Here is a 22,223-nt window from a genome sequence, read left to right as displayed (position 1 = left end):
TTAGTGCACTGATACCATTTTGCTTTCAGGATATGATATTGCATGTCAGTTGAAAGGAACCTTGTCCACAGCGGCTGGAGCGGAGTGTTGTTGCGACTGCTTGGAGCTGGCAGAGGTAGATGTGTCCCCTTGGATTTCAACTGGAGCAGGTCTGGGAGGAAATACCTCTGGCACAGAGTGTGGGCAGGCATGCTTCACCTCCAACAGTCTGGATGAAACACTTCGTAGCAAGGGGAGGGCGGCGGCTGACAGGATGTCGCTGTGTGTTGCTGTTAGCCAACAACCCTAAAGGACAAGAGAGGGGATTTCTGAAAGCAATCCCTTTATAGGGTTTGGAATGGCGTATCACATCTCCTGCCCTCCCCAGTTCAGTTCCTTCTGAGTGCATTTTCAAACTCCCAGACATGGAACGGCCCTTGAACGCCTTCCAGCTTCAACAGTTGGCCCATCTGGAAATAATTCAAGAGGAAAGGGAAGGTGGATGAGGTGGTCAAATCCCAGTGTTCCCAGAGTCAGAGAGACCCACCCTGATTCTGCACTGGGTGTACTCCCAGTTATTTCCCCACAATTTTTCGGCCGAACGAGTACCAGTTTCTTGGTGTGACTCCTCCAAATTACACTTCTTTCAACACTGAATCTAACAACACACCTTTAGTGTTCACACTACAATGTTATAGGAATGGCGGAACCCCCCGGTCCCCCAGGAAAGGCCAAAATAAAATGTTTCAACTGCCCAAAATAAACAAATATTAGGGATGCACTCTGACTGAAGCCGACTGGCAATATGCCATCATAGGATCATGATGGATCGCTTCCCTGAGTGGTCTATCCTGAGACCGAGATCCTAAGATGCAGACATCAGCAGCACTACAGATCCTCGGTGACCAATTCTGGTCCAGAGTCATGAGAGAATACATACCTGGAGTGCAGAATACTTCTCCACAGCATCATCAGTTGTTCAACCGACGCACTTTGACGAGGGACGCTATTGAAGCGATCTGATCATGTTGAGATGCACCTCGGTGTGATCAGGAAACCAAATCACAATCACATCCTCCTCCTTAACCAAAAGAAACAACATGTGGCAGACCGAGTCATCAGTGTGGCCTCTACATGTGATGTAGGTGTGTCCTCTACATGTGCTGTAGGTGTGTCCTCTACATGTGATGTGAGTGTGTCCTCTACATGTGATGTGAGTGTGGCCTCAGATGTGACTTGGGTGAGTCCTCTACATGTGATGTCGGTGTGGCCTTTACATGTTATGTAGGTGTGTCCTCTACATGTGATGTGGGTGTGTCCTCTACATGTGATGTAGGTGTGGCCTCTACATGTTATGTGGGTGTGGCCTCTACATGTTATGTAGATGGGTCCTCTACGATGTAGATGGGTCCTCTACATGTTATGTAGGTGTGGCCTCTACATGTGATGTGGGTTTTGCCCCTACATGCGATGTGGGTGTGTCCTCTACATGTGATGTAGGTGTGGCCTCTACATGTGACGTGGGTGTGGCCTCTACATGTGACATGGGTTAGTCCTCTACATGTGATGTGGGTGCGGCCCCTACATGTGATGTGGGTGTGGCCCCTACATGTGATGTGGGTGTGGCCCCTACATGTGACATAGGTGAGTCCTCTACACGTGATGTGGGTGTGTTCTCTACATGTGACATGGGTTAGTCCTCTACATGTGATGTGGGTGTGGCCCCTACATGTGACATGGGTGAGTCCTCTACATGTGATGTGGGTGTTTTCTCTACATGTGACATGGGTGAGTCCTCTACATGTGATGTGGGTGTTTTCTCTACATTTGACGTGGGTGTGTCCTCTACATGTGGTGTGGTCTTGTCCTCTACATGTGATGTGGGTGTGGCCCCTACATGTGACGTAGGTGTGTCCTCTACATGTGATGTGGGTGTGGCCCCTACATGTGATGTGGGTGACCTCTACATGTGATGTGGGTGTGGCCTCTACATGGGTGTGGCCTCTATATGTGATGTGGGTGTGGTTGGTTGGAAGAGGAGGCGTCATTAAACAGTTTACTTTTGGCAAAGTAATGAAAAGTAACCTATAGTTCCTTCCACATCAGCTGTTTTTAAAGTATTGAGAAACATATCCATTTTTGTTTTATAATGTATTGATGAAACATTCATTAAATCTCCACCGTCTCCTTTGACCTCCAGCCCAACATTAATTTCATTAGAATTCATTACATTTACACGTAATGACTCAATGACTTTAAAGTGATGGTTCGGAGTGAAATGCACCCTAGGTAATTTCCACCATGACATCCAGCCAAACACCCCCTCGGAAGCATTTTTAGCGTTGGTCAGCATTGGTCAAGATAACTGCTATCAGCCGAATGGCTTAGTACTAGCGCTATAGTACATAGAGTATATCTCGTAAATTACCCCACTAATAATGCATGGAATGTTACCAAACTTCTGCAGCAGTACACATAGGGTATGTACTCACAAAACGAGGCATTTGAAAGTTTGTAAGTACACCAGGAGTTTATTTAAAAGAACACTTGCCTGATAGCTTCTATCCTCGGCTGCTATGCTACCGCAGTATAGACGCCACTTCCGTGTTTACCCAGCCGATGCCGTGACGCGAGTTTCACGCGAGAGTATGAAAAAGTTTCGCTAAATGTTTAGAAATGCTTGTATTATCAGATCAACACTTGTTAACACTTGTTGACCTGATAATACAAGCATTTATAAAAATGTGTTGACCTGATAATACAAGCATTTATAAAAACTCAGCGAAACGTTCATGCTGAAGTCATTATGTCATGATGATAGTTACATTTTAAAATATCTTTTCTTAGTAAAGTGTGCCGTGTTTCTGACAGCCGTCCTCATGTTTCCAGATCTCATTTACTTTCAACCTTATCAGAAGTGACAGATATGATCTTGAAAATCAAACCCAAAATGTTGTAAAGTTCTTTATAATTTGAAATGAAGCAGCCCGACCTGCACCAGGAAACTGCTGAGCCAACAAGTAGACAGACACAGAACTGAGGTCCAGAAGAGCATGTTTTAGACATTTATTATGCATACTCTCAAGGGTCATAGAAACCAATTTAAAAATGTTTTGTTTGAAGACTTTCATTTTTTGCTGCCGTTACGTTCTAAGCAGAATATAATGCAGTAATATTTACAGACATGGATTCAACTCATATTGGTTATCTGTTTTCATGTTACTACATGTATATTACAACCGGTGGTGTGATGCGACTAGGACAGCCCGGCACACTTCACATCAGAAGATGTCACAAGTAACAAAGAAATCATTACAGCCCCTAAAAACCACAGATTCATTTACTTTAACAAGTCAGGATTCTTTTTGAAATCATTCCCAATAACATGTTTTCATTTTTAAATACAGTGACAGCTAGTGTTAGTGCAGTATATAAGACAAGAAATTAATGATCGCTCCTCTACATCACCTCAGTCCTTCATCTGACTTTAAATAGGATGTTTTATAACAATTTTACAAAAAAAGGCTGATCAGTTGTTCCTCCCTCTGCGTAGATGTGACCCGCTGACCTTGGTCAAGTTCAGCCTCTTCTTCTTCTTCTTGTGATTCCAAGCAGGTACTTGCAGGTGGGGAGGGCGGAGTAAAATATAGTAGTGACACATCGGATGCGTGTAGTTGACTCACTTGGCAGCAGCTTGCCAGATAATGATGCCAAGTATGACGAGCACAATTGAACAAACCAAAGCAATGATGCACATCTTCTTCCGGGACTTTTGCTGATATAAACAAAGCAGAGAAATACAGAGTTAAGCTGGGCTCACACTACAGCAGAATCTATTTAACCCCCATCTAACCCTGACTTAACCCCAATCTAACCCCGATCTAACCCTGATTTAACCTTGATTTAACCCCAATCTGACCCTGATTTACCCTGATTAACCCCGACTTAACCCTGATTAACCCCGATCTAACCCTGATTTAACCCTGATTTAACCTTGATTTGACCCCGATCTAACCCTGATTAACCCGATTTAACCTTGATTTCACCCTGATTTAACCCCGATTTAACCTTGATTTCACCCCGATCTAACCCTGATTTAACCCCGATATAACCATGATTTTACCCTGACCTAACCCTGATTTAACACCGATCTAACCCTGTTTTAACCCCGATTTAACCTTGATTTAACCCCGATCTAACCCCGATCTTATCCTGATTTATCCCTGATCTAAGCCCTTCCATTCACCCTCCCAAAGGTTGGAGGAGAACTGGAGTCGCACACCTTGGTCGGCACCGATGTTGGGAAATTCAGCCGGAGCTCGACTGTCTACAACATGTCATCAGTGACACAAACCACCAATGTGTGGACGAAGAGGAGAGCTTTATGTCGCTGTTACACCGACAAGCATCCTGTCCTCACTAGGATTTTAATCCCAGTAATAATCCATCTAGCTGTAGACAGATGACATCTAATGGTTAAACTGGGTACTACACACTATACATCAGTATCACTTAATTTAAGTGCTCAGTGTACAGCATCTTTGTTTTTTTAATTATTCTTCAGAAATATCACAGATAAACCCTTATACACCGTTACATATATTATATTAAGTGTCACGTTTGGTACAGAGAGTTTCATTCTAGCAAGACAACTTATCTGTCTCCATGTCTTCATGTGATCGCTTGATGCAAAAGACATGTGCATGCGATTGTATCGTTTTGTGGACCATTTGTTCAGCTGTATGGTGAGATACACACTTAAGTGTGTGTTTGATTGTGTGAAGCTAAAAAAGACCAACATGCTGGAGCTTCATTCATTCATCGACCGTCTGCTTCCACCTCGTTAGGAGCAGAAAACAGCAAAATCCCTCGTTACACGATGGTCCCAGAGTGTGTTAACGTTACGGTTCTGTATTATTGACGTCAGGACAGCAGAGTCACTTGTCGTCTTCCGCAGGACTCGAGAGACTCAAGACTCACCTGTTCAGACTTCACCTTGAATCTGAACTGTTGGATTAGGATTCTAAAGTCCTGCAGTGTGAGTGAGACTGAAGGAGAGGTGTTCAACAGCCTTAGGAGGCAGGACATAACGTTGGTGGTTGATGTCGTGATATTATTGGTTGGTACTAGCAGATGTAAGCACGCATCATATTTTGTTTTCCAGAATACGATTTCGGATTTTCAGTGCACAATATGATGATATAACGGTGATATAATGGTATATAGAAGCGTGTTTGTCCTCTCAGCTGGAGGTTGAGTGGCGGCTGAAGACTCACCTGGTAGTAGGCGGCTCTCTGTAGCTGCTCTGTTCCTCGTTCCACGTGAACTTCAGCGTTCTCCACATTGGCCTCGATGCTGTCTACAAGGGAGAACACACAGCAGGGTCAGCTGCTGCACGAGCACAATCTCTTCTTTGCTGCCACTGACATTTAGCGCCCTCTGCAGGCTTGTAGTGTTCCAATGGAGGACATTCCTCATTTCCCTTTTTTATTTACTGCTCAAAGCAAAGAAAGACACTCAATCAGCCACAAGAAAGGACAAAAGGTCACTACAGCTGGGGACCTAGGAACTCACACTTGTTGGGTTTGTTCACACCAAATCAGGCTTTACTCACATATCAAATGACGCCAACTGGGCCATTTGAATAACACTCATCTTATTTGAATCTCCTGGTGGTCATGTGATGTGTGGCTGCCACAGTGTGACGTCCACGGTAGGTTCTTTTTCCCATTATCAACCAAAACACACAACATACACTATATTGCTATAAGTATTCGCTCACCTGCCATGACTTTGCATATGAACTTAAGTTACATCCCATTCTTAATCCATATGGTTTAATATGACGTCGGTCCACCCTTTGCAACTATTACAGCTTCAATTCTTCTGGAAGGCTTTCCACAAGGTTTAGAAGTGTGTTTATGGGACTTTTTGACCATTCTTCTAGAAGTGTATTAGTGAGGTCACACACTGATGTTGGACGGGAAGGCCTGGCTGTCAGTCTCCACTCTAATTCATCCCAAAGGTCTTCTATCGGGTTGAGGTCAGGACTCTGCAGGCCAGTCAAGTTCATCCACACCAAACTCTCTTGCTTTGTGCACTGGTGCACAGTCATGTTGGAACAGGAAGGGGCCATCCCCAAACTGTTCCACAAAGTTGGGAGCATGGAATTGTCCAACATCTCTTGGTATGCTGAAGCATTCAGAGTTCCTTTCACTGGAACTAAGGGGCCAAGCCCAGCTCCTGAAAAAAAAAACGTGGCACAATGCAGTCAGACAAGTACCGTTGTCCTGGCAACCGCCAAACCCAGACTCGTCCATCAGATTGCCAGATGGAGAAGCGTGATTGGTCACTCCAGAGAAGGCGTCTCCACTGCTCTAGAGTCCAGTGGCGGCGTGCTTTACACAACTGCATCCGACGCTTTGCATTGCACTTGCCGATGTATGGCTTGGATGCAGCTGATCGCCATGGAAACCCATTCCATGAAGCTCTCTACACTGTTCTTGAGCTAATCTGAAGGCCACATGAAGTTTGGAGGTCTGTAGCGATTGATCTCACTGACAGTTGACTGTGGAATATTTAGGAGGGAGGACATTTCACGACTGGACTTGTTGCACAGGTGGCATCCTATCACAGTACCACGCTGGAATTCACTGAGCTCCTGAGAGCGACCCATTCTTTCACAGATGTTTGTAGAAACAGTCTGCATGCCTAGGTGCTTGCTTTTTTACACCTGTGGCCATGGAAGTGATTGAACACCTGATTTATATTATTTGGATGGCTGAGTGAATACTTCTGGCAATATGTACATTGAGGTCTGAGCATGCTCACTACTGTTTAGTTATGGAATGCTGTTAAGTTGCTTCCTGTAAATCCAATATCATCATCATCATAATAATAAAAAAGATAAATGTCACTTATAGATCACCTTTAAAAACACAGTTACAAAGTGCTTTACAATAAAAACAGAAATTATTTAAAAAAAGTGAATTAAATTATCTAAAAGTCAAAAGGAAAACACAGCAAAACAAACTCAAAAAGAAATCCTATCACAGAAAAGCAGATTCTTAAATGTGAAGGAGAGTTTGCATCTGTCACCTTTATGTTGGAATCTGGACTTTGGTACAACAAGGAAGGACGCATGCAACGAGCTATCTGATAGATAAGTCAGGGCGAGGCCGTTCAGGGCTTTGTATACAATCAATGTTGTGTAAATTGTAAAAGCAGTGGAAGGAAGCCAGGATCAGTGAAATGTGCTCCTTGAAAATCTTGGTCAGAGAACACCTTCCCAACACTCCCAGTATGTATATGAGGAATGCCCACAAGGCGTGGCTAATGAGGTCAGCACATCGCGGCAGACCCCTGATGACAGAGCCGTCACTCCCCGCAGTGAGAGAGGAGGCAGCGAGTCCAGAGCCGGAGGTCCAGGCCAGGGGGAGGTGGAGCTCACAGCTGAAAGGACACATGGTGCAGCCCTGCTCCACACTGTCCCCTGGGGGGGTCTAGGCCTGTCGCAACAAGCAATAAATTGCTTTATCACATGATAACTTTGAATGAGCTCGATAACTTTGCCAGCCGCGATAATTTCCATTCTTCCGTTTTCCTTGTGTCTCTCTATCAAAGAGACTGGATGACAAGAGTTTTCACTCCGGTGCATCGGTTTCGACTTACCCAGACCCGGCTGCAGTAAAAAAATTAAGGGGGGGCATTACATTTTTTCAGGGGGGCAAACTTTTCAACATACATTTTATTTGCTTCAGGCTGAACAATGGCTCTGTGACCACTCCTACAGTGCGGAGAAATCATTTTCCTCTTACTAAAAAGGGGCAGTTCATCCCAAAATCTAAAAAACAAAAAATAGTGTAGTGCTGTGTCCATTTATTCAACTGAAGCATTCATTCAAGAAGACCAGCAACAAGGGTTGTGGCATGCAGATAGCACCACACAGCTTCACTTCTACTGGAAACAGAAGCACTGACGTCAACCTGAACACTGAACTCATACTAGGAGAGGTAGCTACAGCAGGGAGCTTCCTCTCCTAGCATGAATGTTTACTCCAGTGTTACTGTTGACTTCAGTGCTGACGTTTCCAGTATAAGTGAATATCGCTGCTTCCTGCTCGCTCCCGTTCGCGTCGTCACTTCTTGTCCGCGTATTTTTTGGGGAAAAAAATATGGATATCCATACTGAACACCACAGCTAACTAGCGACTCTGCGAGCAACTGCGACCATGGACGGCAAGTACTGACGGCGTTACCCTCTCATGAGTTTGACTCAGTGACCCGCCCCCCCAACACCTGTAATTGGTCAGCACGTTGCCTTTGTTCGTTGATTGGATTGGTTGAATTGTATGATCGACAAACCGAGATAGGAATAATATAGAGAGTTGGCCACTCCGAGGTAAAAAACAAAACCCAAATAAAATAAACAGCTTCCAGCCCAGGGCGGGCACGGCTGTCTCTGTGGGCGGGCACGGCCCGCCAATGCCCACCCATGCCGCCAGGACTGGACTTACCGCTTTCGCTTCCTTAGCGAAATGAGGAGTTAACCCTCTGCACTTGTCAGCCGCTTGGTCTCTGTGAGGCGAAGCCCTGGCGTTGCACAGAGTGCAGAATAAGATCCCTATGAGCGCCACGGACATATTAAAAGAAAGTGAGCGCCTGTGAGTTAGAGCAAGTTAGAGAAAACCCTAGTTGAGGTTTGGAGCTATAAAAACAAAGATGGAATTGGTTTCAAAGCCAAACGCGACAGCTGCCGTGTGGGAGCACGTCAGGTTCAAACCGAATGACCAGTGAACGGCTTAACCTGAGCGAGCCGTTGTCGCATTTGGTGTAAAACAGTTAGCAACTAAACGCGTCAATACAACAAATATGCATCTCCACCTCTCGGTTGTGTGTGTTTTTATTTCAATTTTATGTATTGTTTTTGGTTGTGTTTGGTTTTTATTCAAGTACATTTTTTGTTAAAATAGACTGAGAGTCCATTTTATTTATTGTTTTTGGTTGTTTTGTTTAATTTTGGACTTCTGGTTCTAGTGTTAAATATTCTTTAGAAATTAACGCTTATTGATCTTTGAAAGGGTGTACTTGCATTATTATGCCATTATCATTGTATCAGTTGAAAATGGTCTCAAAACGGCAATATTATTGCTTATCGCAATCATTTCTGGGACAATTAACCGCCCAGCAAAATGTGTTATCGTGACAGGCCTAGGGGTGTCTGGGTGCTACTCACCGATCATCTCCCCCTGATCGTGGATCATCACTGCCAGGTCCTTGAAGATCTGGTTGACATCCAAAATGTCGGACTAAAAGACAAAAACAAACAGAATCAGGCGCTCCACTTCAGCAGAGGTCAGTAGCTACTGTGATGGTCTGTATGTATAAATATTAGCTGTATTAATATTCAATGTATTAAGCCAAGGCTGACCTCCAGCTGTCTGATGTTGGTCTCTCTCTCCTTGATGAGCTCCAGGTCCTCCTCTGTGATGGCCACCTCCTCTGCCTGGGTGGTCATCTGACCCCAGTCATCTTGGCTTTACACAAACATGACAACATTTTCAAAATGGCACGGAAACAGATAACAAACATGTCCATAACCTACGTTGGGCCCAAGTGAATATATGTATACATTTTCATTGTTGTCCAGCAGTTGTCCTGCCAACACTGAATGCAAAGTACTGCAGTGAGTTTTCACGAGGAGGTGCAAGGAAACCTTTGTTTTCTGAGAGGTCATAACTCATCACTCAATAATCACCTGTCCAATCACAGCCTGCGTTCATGGCTCTACATCTTCCACACTGTCAACTGTCAAACAGCAAGTGTCATTTGGTCTGAGAACTAAAAGAACTTCTTCTCTGGCACTAATGGGATTCATCAGGGAAATGTCAACTACAACAGGAAATACTAAAAATACAGTGAAGTGGTTTGCTGCTGACAAACTTGAAAAGAAACACTTATAGTTGTGTCTGTAATAATTCATACGATGATTTATTTCATGATGTCTTACGGTCACTTACTTCTCGAAAGAAACAAGTTTTTCATCCCGAGAGCTGTCTTCAGCCTGAGGGAAAGTAAAGTTAGAAGAACACAGATTATCAAGAGTCCCAGGAATGTGACATTTCATCACTCCTTCCTTATGAATGTGCTTTTAATCTGTGATACTCACTGAAAGACGCGATCCAGCTCTCGCCCTGGCAACAGACTCCTTCTCCTTGTCTGCCGCGCGCCTCTGGACGGCTTGGAAGTTGTTGAGCGCTGCTGAGAAGTCATTCATCAGCCGATCCCTCTGGATCTTCTGCTGCCTCTGGACCACAGACACACGAGATGACACCAGGCACAAGGACGAGCAGGGATTCATAGAAATGTCTTTACTGTGCCAGAAATATCATCCATTTTATTATAGCGAGGGATGATGATGGTTAACCGTTAATTTTTCAACGGTTCCACTTGTTGGTCTTTAAGTTAACTTATGAGTGTGTAAACAGTGTGTGTGTGTGTATATATATCTTCTATTTGTTAAATGTTACGTTGTGAAATTATTATATTATATTATTATATTAATCGGTCAACAATTCTTATTTTAATGGCTTAGCATTGTAAACATACATAATTACAAAGCAATGTTATACATGGCACTATAGGCTGCACTACACGTCATTATTGACCGGTTTAATAAGCAAAACAATATTATACATTATGTAATAGGGGGTCCCTCCACCGTGTCACTATCAGCCAATAAGGGGTCCTTGACCTGAAAAATGTTGAAGACCTCTGGTCTAAAGAGTTCAAAATCGTTTGAACAGCCACCAATCAGCTGATATTCATAACCTCCTATCAAGTCCTCCTGATCCATGTGTTAAAGGGATAGTTCGTAATTTTGGACATAAGACCTATTTTCCAACTCAGCCGGTGTGTTCGAGACGTCTGGAGACGTTTTCAAGAAATTTCATTCAGTTCTTCTAGTTGCCAAGTTCGCTTATGCTATGGCTAGCGCAAGTCAATGGTTCTAGCTAGACAGGCATTAAAAACAGTCTTGCCCACTCCACAGTGCACCCGAGGCAAATCAATTAAAACACTAGAGTGTCGATGTACATATCTGTGTTGATAGAATAATATTTAAAACAAAACTAACCTCGCATCGCATGAATCATCCATTTTTTGAGGAACTAGTTTCTCAGCAGCAGCGGAATTTTACTTTGTTCCGTCGGACTCAAAACTCTAAGACGCGCCCCCGAAATACTGCCCGTAAATAGGCAATTGAACCGGGCCGAACTGTCGGTACTTATACCCCCAAGGCTGTCTGAAAAGCCCTCAGAGCTCACTCAAACACCGGGCAGCCCACGGCCACGCAAAGCCACATTTACGCACTGCGAACCCGGACCTCTGCTCCGTCCGTAGACCCGTAAACCCTTGGACGCGTTGCGGGGGATTCCCTCCTGGCACCACCAGTCTCCGTTTGTTCGGTCCCGGTTCTCAGCTCCAGCGGGGGCTATCTCGGTCTCCACAGACGCTGGTTCATGTTCTGCCCTTTGAGCATCCCTCTCGCGCAATTCTTCCTCTGTATATTCAGGCTCGTACAGGTACGGTTGGGTTTGGGTGGAAAAAAAACTCCTCATCAGAGTCTTCAAAAGTTTCAGTATATTCTCCAAAAGTGGCCATTTCTGTGAGATTGAAGAAACTAGCACTGCAGGCTACTCTGCGTCTGTAGCAATGACAGCAGGTAAACAAACTATTTTAGAACCGGTAACTTATAAGTGCTAGGTGATATCACTCCGCCGCTGCCATAGCCTACTAGGAAGTATGACACGCTGCTGCTGCTGCTGCTGAGACATAAATCCTTAAAAATGCAAGGTTGGTTTCATTTCAAACATTCTATCAACACATATGTACATCGATAGTCTGCCGTTACAATGGATTTGCCTCGGGTGCACTGTGGAGTGGGCAAGACTGTTTTTAATGCCTGTCTAGCTAGAACCATTGACTTGCGCTAGCCATAGCATTAGCGAACTCGGCAACTAGAAGAACTGAATGAAATGTTTTTAAAACGTCTCCAGACGTCTCGAACACACCGGCTCACTTGGAAAATAGGTTTTATGTCCAAAATTCCGAACTATCCCTTTAAGGTGGTTGGTCTCCAGGTTGGTCTGGATCACAGCTGAGATGTTCGTGGTTTGTTAAGGTGGTGTAAAGCTTGCTGTAAGGACACGATGTCTCCCTCTGATGTCTCCGATAGCATACGCTTGTAGAAGTAGCTAGAATGTTTGGAATCCTGAGCCTTTTCATTGTTAAATGAGCCAATGATACAACAATAAGAAAAAAATCAAACTATTTTTGCAATTTTAACTTGCAAAACCTAACATCATTGCAACATGCATGTCATTTTTTTAAAAGCTGCCATGAAATCAGGCTTATTGATCTGCAAAAATCACCAAGAAGCCAGAGAAACCCTGGAGGGGCTGACAAAATGTAAATTGATGCTTACCTGCTCTGAGGGTGATGTGGGCAAAGGGGTTGAGCCCAACTCTTTCAGGTGCTTGTTGGTTTCTTTTGCCAGTTGGTTGGTGTAATGTTGTATCTGCTGCCTGTGGAAACACCAATACTTTAGATTAGCCTCCATTGTCCTGCACAATGAAGTACAAGGTTCTAGTTGTGGCACCCCAGTGTACATGTGTAATCTAAGTGCCTTCGGGATGACAATGCTGCTTTGAAGAAACCATCCCTGACGTCATGAGACACCGTTTAACGGAGATATTAGAGGAGTGGAACAGCTCAAGGTGACAGTGTGTGGGTTTGGGGAGGGGACCGACATGGGAGTTGCTGTGAAGGAGATGGATACATACAGGCGGTCCTGGAGTTCACTGCTGTCCTGACTGGTCCCCAGCTGGTTCACCATGCTCTTGATCTGAGCAGCTGTGACCAGAAGAACACACGGGGATAAGTGGAACAACAACACAGTAAACCAACAACAGCTCTCCAAGCAGGGCATGTGTGCATGAATATGGCTCACATAAAACACTTATCAGCCTTGATTATTTACATTTAGGTCATTTAGCAGACGCTTTTGTCCAAAGCGACTTACAATAAGCACATTTGTCAAAAGAAGGAAACAAAGAAACCACAACGTATCATTGCCGATAAAGTAAGAGCTAAAAATAGAACAAGTGTTAGGTCCTCATCTGAGTAAAGTAGTACCTCAAGAGCAACAGTGCTATGATCAGAGTGCTATAGTTTTTTTTGGGGGGGTGGGGGGGGGGGGGGGGGGTGTTAGTGGGTCATGCTGCTGAAGTCTGAACAGGTGAGTCTTGAGCCTTTTTCGGAAGATGGCAAATGACTCTGCTGTCCTGACATTAGTCGGGAGTTCGTTCCACCACTGAGGCGCCAGAACAGAGAAGAGCTGGACTTTGCTGAGCGACATTTGTTTGATTTCAGCGATGGTGGTACCAGCCGGCCAGCTGAAGTAGAGGAGCGAAGTGCTCGCTTCGGGGCATGAGGTTTGACCAGTGTTTGAAGGTAGATGGGTGCCGTTCCATTGATGGCCCTGAAGGCCAGTGTCATCGTCTTGAATTGGATGCGTGCTGCAACAGGGAGCTAGTGGAGGTCACGGAGGAGGGGGGTCACATGGGAGAATTTGGGTAGATTGAAGATAAGGCGTGCTGCAGCGTTCTGGATACGCTGCAATGGTTTAATCGCAGAGGCCGGGAGTCCAGCCAGGAGAGAGTTGCAGTAGTCAAGGCGGGAGATGACCAGTGCTTGGACCAGGAGTTGTGTTGCATCCTTTGTGAGGAAGGTCAGAATCCTGCGGATATTGTAGAGGGCAAATCTGCAGGATCGGGCCACAGCAGTGATGTTGGGGGTGCAGGGTAGTTGGTCATCGAGGATTATACCCAGGTTCCACGCAGTTGACGACAGCAATACTGTGATGCCCTCGACAGTGACCGACAGGTCCATGCGAGGGCAGTCTTTCCCTGGGATGAAGAGGAGTTCGGTTTTATTCAGGTTAAGCTTGAGGTGATGTGCAGTTGTCCAGACAGAGATGTCAGCCAGACAGTCCGGGATGCGAGTTGCAATGTGAGTGTCAGAGGTCGGGGGAAAAGAGAGGAACAGCTGGGTGTCATCTGCGTAGCAATGGTAGGAGAATCCATGCGATGTGATAACAGAACCTAGTGATCTGGTGTATAGTGAGAACAGAAGCGGTCCTAATACTGAGCCTTGAGGGACACCCGTGTCCAGAGAACAGGGTTTGAACATAGAGCCATTCCATGTGACCTGAAAGGTGCGATTTGTCAGGTATGATGTAAACCAGGTGAGAGCAGAGTCAGTTATGCCAAGTTCAGCCAGAGTGGAGAGGAGGATTTGGTGGTTGACTGTGTCGAATGCAGCAGATAGGTCGAGGAGAATGAGAACGGAGGAGTGGGATGAGGCTCTGGCGTCTCGCAGGGACTCGGTCACTGTGAGGAGGGCCGTCTCAGTGGAATGAGCAGTCCTGAATCCTGATTGATTAAGGTCTAGGAGGTTGTTCTGCGAGAGATAGGATGACAGTTGGTTGTAGGCGGCACTTTCCAAGGTTTTAGAGAGGAATGAAAGAAGAGATACAGGTCTGTAGCTTTGGATGTCAGTAGCGTCTAGGGTGGGTTTTTTCAAGGAGAGGCTTCACGGTAGCTGTCTTAAAATCCGCTGGAATGACACCTGAGGGAGGAGTTGATCAGGGTGGTGAGGAATGGCAAGATATCGTGTGAGATGTCCTGGAGAAGAGAGGAGGGAATCGGGTCAAGGGAGCAGGTGGTGGCACGGTTAGATGCAACAAGTGCGTGAACGTCTTCAGAGGTGAGGGGGCTAAAGCTGGTAAGACCATCAGAGTTGACAGTTGGGGGAGATGTCTTCTGGGAGGGAATAGGCGTGAATGAGGAGCTGATGTCATTTACTTTCTCGGTAAAGTAAGTTGCAAAGTCATCGGCAGTAAGGGAGGAAGGGGGGGAGGGCTAGGAGGGGTGAGGAGGGAGGAGAACATGGAGAAGAGTTTCCTGGGGTTGGAGGCAGAAGAGTTGATCTTTGCCAGGTAGAAGGCAGATTTAGCTGCCAAAACAGTTGAGGTGAAGTCAGAGAGGAGGTGGTGGTAGTGAGCATGGTCCTCGTGCTGGCCCGATTTCTTCCATTTTCTCTCTGACGCTCGCAACAATGATCTGTTGGTTCGCAGAGGTTCAGACAGCCAGGGAGGGGAGGGAGATGATCGCGCAGGTCGTGAGATTGGGGGACAGAGAGTGTCCAAAGAAGAGGAGAGTGAGGACATCAGGATGGAGGAGGCTTCCTCAGTAGGCATTAAGGAGAACTGTTCTGAGGATGGTAGCGAGGAGATAACAGTTGAGGATAGAGTGGAGGGAGTGAGGGATTTCAGGTTGCGGCTGTTGAAGTCACTGAGGACGACGAGTGGTGTGCCATCATCAGGGGAGCAGCTCAGGAGGGCATCCATCTCATCCAAAAAGTCACCGAGAGGACCGGGAGGGCGATAGATCACTATGATGTTGAGTTTGAAAGGAAGGGTGACAGAGACGGCGTGGAATTCAAGTGTAGATCGGGGTAGGTGGTCCAGAGGAAGGACCTGGTAAGACCATCTGGGTGAGATGAGGAGCCCAGTTCCTCCTCCTCGCCCTGTTTGTCTTGGGGAGTGTGAAAACGAGTAGGCAGTTGAAAGGGCAGCTGGAGTGGCAGTGTTTTCTGGGGTGATCCAGGTCTCCGTGAGGGCCAGGAAGTGAAGAGTCTTCAGGGAGGCATATGCTGAAATGGTGTCCGCCTTCTTGACTGCAGACTGGCAGTTCCACAGCCCCCCTAGTACTTCAAGTTCCTTACCAGTGAAGAATGGTGGGTAGCAGAGATTGGATGGGTTACAGCCTCGAGTGAAGGGTCTCTGGTAAAATCTTCTCCAGTGTGATGTCCTGACTGGGATAAGACACATGGCTGCGAGGGGGGGCGGTTGAGATGTTATGCCTGCCTCAATGGACTTCCTCTCTGGACTCCTGCAGATAGACTCCTTTGTCTTTGTTCAGCTGTCTTCGTTCTGATGTCCTGACGCTGTAGTGACAGCCTTTTAAGTGCACAGTTTACCTCATGCACTGACTGTGACCCCTCCCTCCAATCAAGTCTATTGACTACAGCTGAGCTGGCTGAAACTAGCTGATTACCAGTGTTGGGCAAGTTACTCCAAAAGCGTAATGCATTATTTATTACTTGTTACTGTCATTTCAAAGTAATTAGTTACATTACAATATTACTGTCTTTGAATTGTAAGGCATTACACTACTTTTACATTACTTTTTACATTTTTCATTCCAGATTTGCCTCACGTTTAATGACTGTGTTATGCCGTGAAATTACCTGAAAGCCTACCTGAGACATTTAGGGGAGCTCTAAATCACTGTTCATAAACGCTCTGACAGCGTCTGACGCTCGCGTTTTGAAGTAAACCTACTGTTTTAAACTCGCACCAAAAGCGTTATAAAAGCGGTTCAAAACCGACATACAAAAAGTAATGCATCACAGTAATGCATTACTTTTGTAACGCGTTACTCCCAACACTGCTGATTACTCACTTAGCATAGACAGCTTGATTATGGCTTTAACAACGGATCCTTCCAATCGGAATAAGCATTTGATAAGCGCCATTAAATTTGTACAGACCAGTAAAATCTTTCATTTTAATGTTATGTTAACAACATAGAATTAAAATATAAATCATGATTCAAAATAGGTCAGGTTTTAATCAATCATACTGCAACATATTGAAATGACATTATTTGTGGGGGGGGGCGGGGATTGATACATGTGTGGCAATATTGTATCCATACAGACACAAAGTATAATATTTGAGTATATTACTATCAATATTGCAAAGACAAGTTAAACCAATTAGTAACAGTTGCTTCTTCAGTCCACTAGATGGTGCTGAGTGTTTTCTGGGGTGGCCATGGGGAAAGTCAGCTGATTGACAGGAAGTTGGTCAAAACAAAGACTCACAGATGGGCATTCCCGTTGAGACCGTGAGGGTTCAGGTCTGTCCCACGGTCACATCGTCAGGTTTATGAGGACTCGCTCGTGGACTTTTTGAGCCCTTTATGCCCACTTCCTGTAAGTCAGCATCGATGACCTTTGCCCGATCCCAACGTCCCCCCTAAAGCCTTAAACCCTGAGCCCTCAGAGACTTAACTGATGTCACCTGAGGCCTGTATTAGGAAGCAAGATTTGGGCTTAGCGAGGTAACTTAGGCGGTAACGCTGGGTTTTCTGTCCTACGACGCTGGTTCACTTCTTACCGGGGTAGATCGCCATGGTAACTTACACTGTGGAGCTAACCTGCTCTGGAGCAGGTTATGTTCCTGAAAAGAGATCAACGTGGAGAAAAACACCGCCTACTGACCAATCAGCTCTCTTGGTGCGCAGATAAAAAAAAAGAAGCTCGTTGGATCGTGGATCGGGTCTCTTAGGAGAACTAGTGTTCAGAGACCGGCAAAAACCCTTTTGTCTGTCCCTAGCGATGTTTTATATGAGAGATACAGATTATCATCAGAGACTATGACTTCTCTGACTTCTCTGTGTCGGCGTACAGCCTACTTACCACTTTGAATTATGTTTTTATATTTGTTTTATCTGCTCCCAAGTCCGTTTTACACCGCCGGGATTGCAGCTGAAAGAATGAGGCTGATATTGTCATACACCACACCATAAAAGTACATCTCAGCAACACGTTATATTTTTGGCCTTTTATTGCCGGAGGACAGCGTGAGAGTTAAAGGGGCGAGAGAGAGGGACGACGTGCTTTAAAAGAGGACCGCAGGGTGGATTCGAACCCAGGACCGCTGCAGGGAGCCTCGGTACATGGGGCGGTAACTCTACCACTGAGCTATCAGCACAGTTAACATGTTAAGTTAATCAGTCAGATCTAGTAGTGTCCTTATGATGGGGCAGTCATAGTATATGATTACTAGTACTATAAATAGGACTTTCAAATTCACAGTCAGCAAGTTTAAAATAACTTTAAACAAATGATTGTGTTGCTGAGATGTATTTTTATGGCGTGGTGTGTGACAATATCAGCCTCATACTTTCAGCTGCAATCCCGGCGATCCATGGGATCTTTTACAAATGCTGATGCCATCTTCAAGAGAGCTGATTGGTCAATAGGCGGTGTTTTTCTCCACGTTGATCTCTTATCAGGAACATAACCTGCTCCGGAGCAGGTTAGCTCTGCAGCATAAGTTACCATGGCGATCTACCCCAGTAAGAAGTGAACCAGCGTCGTAGGACGGAAAACCCAGGGTTAACACTTAAGTTACCTCGCTAAGCCCAAATCCTGCTTCCTAGTACAGGCCTCTGGTGTGTAGTCTATGATGACATTGCTATGATTTCAAGTGTTTTATTTTCCATGTTAAATATTTAATGTTAATGTTTCTGTGTAAATGTAATATTCCACACATAAGCAATTTCACTTGGTAGTTTTGCGTCCTTTGAGATTCTGAGCTTTATTTTAAATGGTAAGGCCCCCTTATTGTGTGTCCTAATTTACAGGCCTCCTAAACTAAATGCTTGTTTTGATCATGAATCTCCTGATTTTTATGATTTTTGACTTTTTATGACAAAGTTCTTATTCTTGGGGATTTTATCATTAATGTTTGCTGTCCTTTTACTACTGATTTTATTCACCTGTTTGAATCTTTTAATCTTGTTCAGTCTGTCAAAGGTCCTAGTCAAAATAAGGGTCACATCCTTTCTGCTGTCTCATGGTGTATCTCTCAATAGCTTACACATGCTAGACATCCCTGTCTCTAACCATGAAGCAGTGACTTTTCAAACCCAGCTCCCCCCTCCTGCACCCAAGCCCCACTCCTCCATCCTTTCTTGCTCTCTAAATTCACACACCAGGCCTTCTTAGCTGCTTCCCCTCATGCTTCTAAGCAATCTCATTTACCCATTTATGAGCTGGTCTCCCATTTTAATGATTCCTGCTTGAATATTCTTGACTCCATTGCACCATTTAAAGAAAAGAATGTCAAATGGGATTCCCTGCCTTGGATTAATGACCATACAAGGGAGATTAAAAGGCAATGCAGGAAAGCTGAATGCAAATGGAACAAGGGTGGGCTTGTGATTTCACTAGACACTCTTAAAAGCTTGATGTCCACATATCAGAGTGCTGTGAAAGATGCCAGGAATTCCTACTTTTCTAACCTGATCTCTAGCCAGTGTCACAACCCCATTGACTCAGTGATCCATCCCCCTCCAGTCAGCTATTGGAAGCCTCCAGTGTTAAATGTGACAAGTTCCTCATTCATTTTATTTACAAAATAGCAGAGATTAGGCTGCAGACCTCTCCTGATACCAGAGTCCTTGGTGTCTCCTGCCTTGCTAACCCATTTTGAGTGCATTTCCTTGTCAACCTTAGAGGATGCCATAGTCCACATGAAATCCTCTGCATGCCCCTTAGATATCGTCCCTACTAGGTTCCTGAAAGAAATACTTGAGACAGTCGGACCTGACATTCTAGCTATTGTCAATAGCTCGCTGTCTACAGGCTCCTTTCCCTCCAGCCTTAAGCAAGCCATTGTTCTTAGAGAAACCTAATCTGGAGCCTCTTGTTTTAAATAATTAAAATTTTTAGAAAAGAGCGTTTCCTTACAACTTATCTCTTTTATGAATGACAACATCTTTGAGGAATTCCAATCAGTTTTTCGTGCTCTACACAGTACTGAAAATAAATTAAATTTCTAAGTCAGCATCGATGCTCATAGCGTTGCGACTTGAACCCGGGGTTACCACGGGAAGCCCGGAGGAATTAAACAAAGAGGACGGCACATGTGTGGAATATTTACACAGAAACATTAACATTAAATATTTAACATGGAACATAAAACACTTGAAATCATACAACAGGAGCATTACACACCTGGTTTATTATTATTATGGATGGATGGATGATAAGAGTCTAGAAGACATTCAGATCAGGCTGTAAAACATGAAATTAAATTGAATAATCAAATAAAACCAACACTTTTAGATGATGTATTTTGCGGCATCAAAGTAACGTGACATGCCGAGCGCTGTCCTATTTGTATTTACCATTTCAGGCATCACAGCCTCTCACTCACCATCTACCAGGTGATGTCAGTAATGTCCCTGAGGGTTCAGGGTTCAAGGCTTTCGAGTGAGTCCTCATGCCCCTGATGATGTGACCGGTGGACAGACCTGAACCCTCAGGGACTCAACGGGAACGTGGATCAAAGTCTGTGAGTGTGGACATTGAGATCAGGCCTCCTCAGTCCGTCTGCTTGACTGACAAACACATTTGATTGCAATAAAAATGGTTGAAGTAATATGAACCAAATGAAAACTTTAACATAGTCGATAAAACATGTTGAAAACTGCATCATTTGCAGTTGTAAAAAGGTCATAAATAATGTGTTACGGCAATACTCAATAGTCAACAGCATCATATCGTGAAGTATCATGATGATATATGGGCCTCAGGTGATTAACCCCCCAATCATACCTCATTGCTACTGGTGATGTTCAGCAGTAAAGGACTTACTGTTCTGTGTGATCTTCTGGATGTTGGAGCTACATGTCTGGATGAGGGTGCTGAAGTCCCGTGGGACGTGGCGGTAGCTGTCTGCTTTGCCGTATGACATCTCTGCCAGTGCGTCGTAGTGCCTTCCTTCTTGATTTTTGGCTGCAGACAAATAGAGGAAAGGTGTTTCGATGCCATCGAGAGGGAAAGACAACAACACAGTTGTTGAAGTGGTGCTTCACAGTTAACAACTAAAGACACAGGTCCGGAATAATGAGGGCGTCGTTATTTTAACACGGGACACTTCAAGCTTGTTAGCTCGTTTACAAGTTAGGTTGCCGACTCACAGGGGCATGTGACGTCAAGATAACGTGTTAAACCATAACGTATGGTCTCCCTCTGTTTATTTGCCGCAAGTGACCGGAAGCTGTGATTAAACTACGCTCAGCTGTTAGCTTCCTGGCTAACTGGCGCTAACTTGGCAGCTTCCAGTGATTGAGGATAAACTAGCCGGTCCTAAACAGCTGCATGTGTTCTTAACCAGTGAAACAGAGACGAAAACATATTGTCAACTAGAGTAGAGTGTTTACTTTATAAAAGCTAGTAGCCGCGTCAATACTTGCTTGTTTGGCTGATGGTCTTCCTCCTGTCGTCAAAAAAGAAACTGCCCTTCCTGGTTTTCTTCTTCTTCTTCTTTAGTGTATTACGGCAGTTTGCATCCTAATAGTTGCATTACTGCCTCCTTCTGGTCTCATCCGTTACCGACTTCTCTACCCCTTTACAGTTTTGTAGGGACCAGAGTGCAAGACGATCTGAGCTGTGCAATTTGCCCTCCCTACTAGTGGAAAGTACAATGCTAGTAAACATTTAAAGTGCTGGTGCATATTAAAGTTCTAGTACATATTAAAAGTGCTGGTACAGATTAAAGTACTAGTACATATTTCAAGTGCTGGTACAGATTAAAGTGCTAGTACATATTAAAAGTGCTGGTACAGATTAAAGTGCTAGTACATATAAAAAGTGCGGGTACAGATTAAAGTGCTGGTACAGATTAAAAGTGCTGGTACAGATTAAAAAGTAATGGTACAGATCAAAGTGCTGGTACAGATTAAAAGTGCTGGTACAGATTAAAGTGCTGGTACAGATTAAAGGTGCTGGTACAGATTAAAGTGCTGGTACAGATTAAAGTGCTGATACAGATTAAAAGTGCTTGTACAGATTAAAGTGCTGGTACAGATTATAGTGCTAGTACATATTAAAAGTGCTGGTACAGATTAAAGTGCTGGTACGGATGATTAAAAGTGCTGGTACAGATTAAAGTACCAGTACATATTTAAAGTGCTGGTACAGATTAAAGTACCAGTACATATTTAAAGTGCTGGTACAGATTAAAGTGCTAGTACATATTAAAAGTGCTGGTACAGATTAAAGTGCTAGTACATATAAAAAGTGTGGGTACAGATTAAAGTGCTGGTTTATATTCAAAGTGCTGGTACAGATTAAAGTGCTAGTACATATTTAAAGTGCTGGTACAGATTAAAGTGCTAGCTTCTGGTTTTCTTCTTCTTCTTTAGTGTATTACGGCAGTTTGCATCCTAATAGATGCATTACTGCCTCCTTCTGGTCTCACCCGTTACCGACTTCTCTACCCCTTTACAGTTTTGTAGGGACCAGAGTGCAAGACGATCTGAG

General features: G+C 44.5%; 1 protein-coding gene and 1 long non-coding RNA gene across 3 annotated transcripts in view; both read right to left on the bottom strand.

Annotated features, from left to right (window-relative positions):
* The window catches only part of LOC311027570, a 244,942-nt gene that overhangs the window by 16,471 nt on the left and 206,248 nt on the right, over positions 1-22,223 (bottom strand). The window lies entirely within an intron of this gene.
* On the bottom strand, positions 3,091-21,274 carry LOC311027560 (syntaxin-12-like). 2 transcript variants are annotated; one of them, XM_084031619.1, is made up of 10 exons: positions 21,151-21,274; positions 20,553-20,693; positions 12,821-12,890; positions 12,463-12,562; positions 10,147-10,284; positions 9,998-10,041; positions 9,409-9,514; positions 9,214-9,286; positions 5,256-5,338; positions 3,091-3,754 (listed from the first exon to the last, which is right to left on the bottom strand). In XM_084031619.1, exons 2-10 carry the CDS (start codon positions 20,650-20,652, stop codon positions 3,659-3,661), a joined length of 810 nt encoding a protein of 269 aa, XP_083887745.1. In that variant the 5' UTR covers positions 20,653-20,693; positions 21,151-21,274; the 3' UTR covers positions 3,091-3,658. The 2 variants fall into 2 exon arrangements, with proteins under 2 accessions (XP_083887745.1, XP_083887746.1); XM_084031620.1 differs by having other exon boundaries at positions 21,155-21,178.

Source organism: Eutrigla gurnardus (assembly GCF_963514095.1).
Source record: "Eutrigla gurnardus genome assembly, chromosome: 17".
Taxonomy (NCBI): domain Eukaryota; kingdom Metazoa; phylum Chordata; class Actinopteri; order Perciformes; family Triglidae; genus Eutrigla; species Eutrigla gurnardus.
Note: the sequence above shows the minus strand (reverse complement) of the source record. Positions and strands in the feature narration are given on the sequence as shown.

What these genes read in the sequence shown, in the direction of transcription:
- LOC311027560 (XM_084031619.1), bottom strand. Translation starts at nt 20,652, where the DNA reads ATGTCATACGGCAAAGCAGACAGCTACCGCCACGTCCCACGGGACTTC. An exon ending in CCACATCACCCTCAGAGCAG is followed by an intron (nt 10,285 to 12,462) that starts GTAAGCATCAAT and finishes TCTGTGGTCCAG; the next exon opens with AGGCAGCAGAAGATCCAGAG. An exon ending in GAGCTGGATCGCGTCTTTCA is followed by an intron (nt 10,042 to 10,146) that starts GTGAGTATCACA and finishes ACTTTCCCTCAG; the next exon opens with GCTGAAGACAGCTCTCGGGA.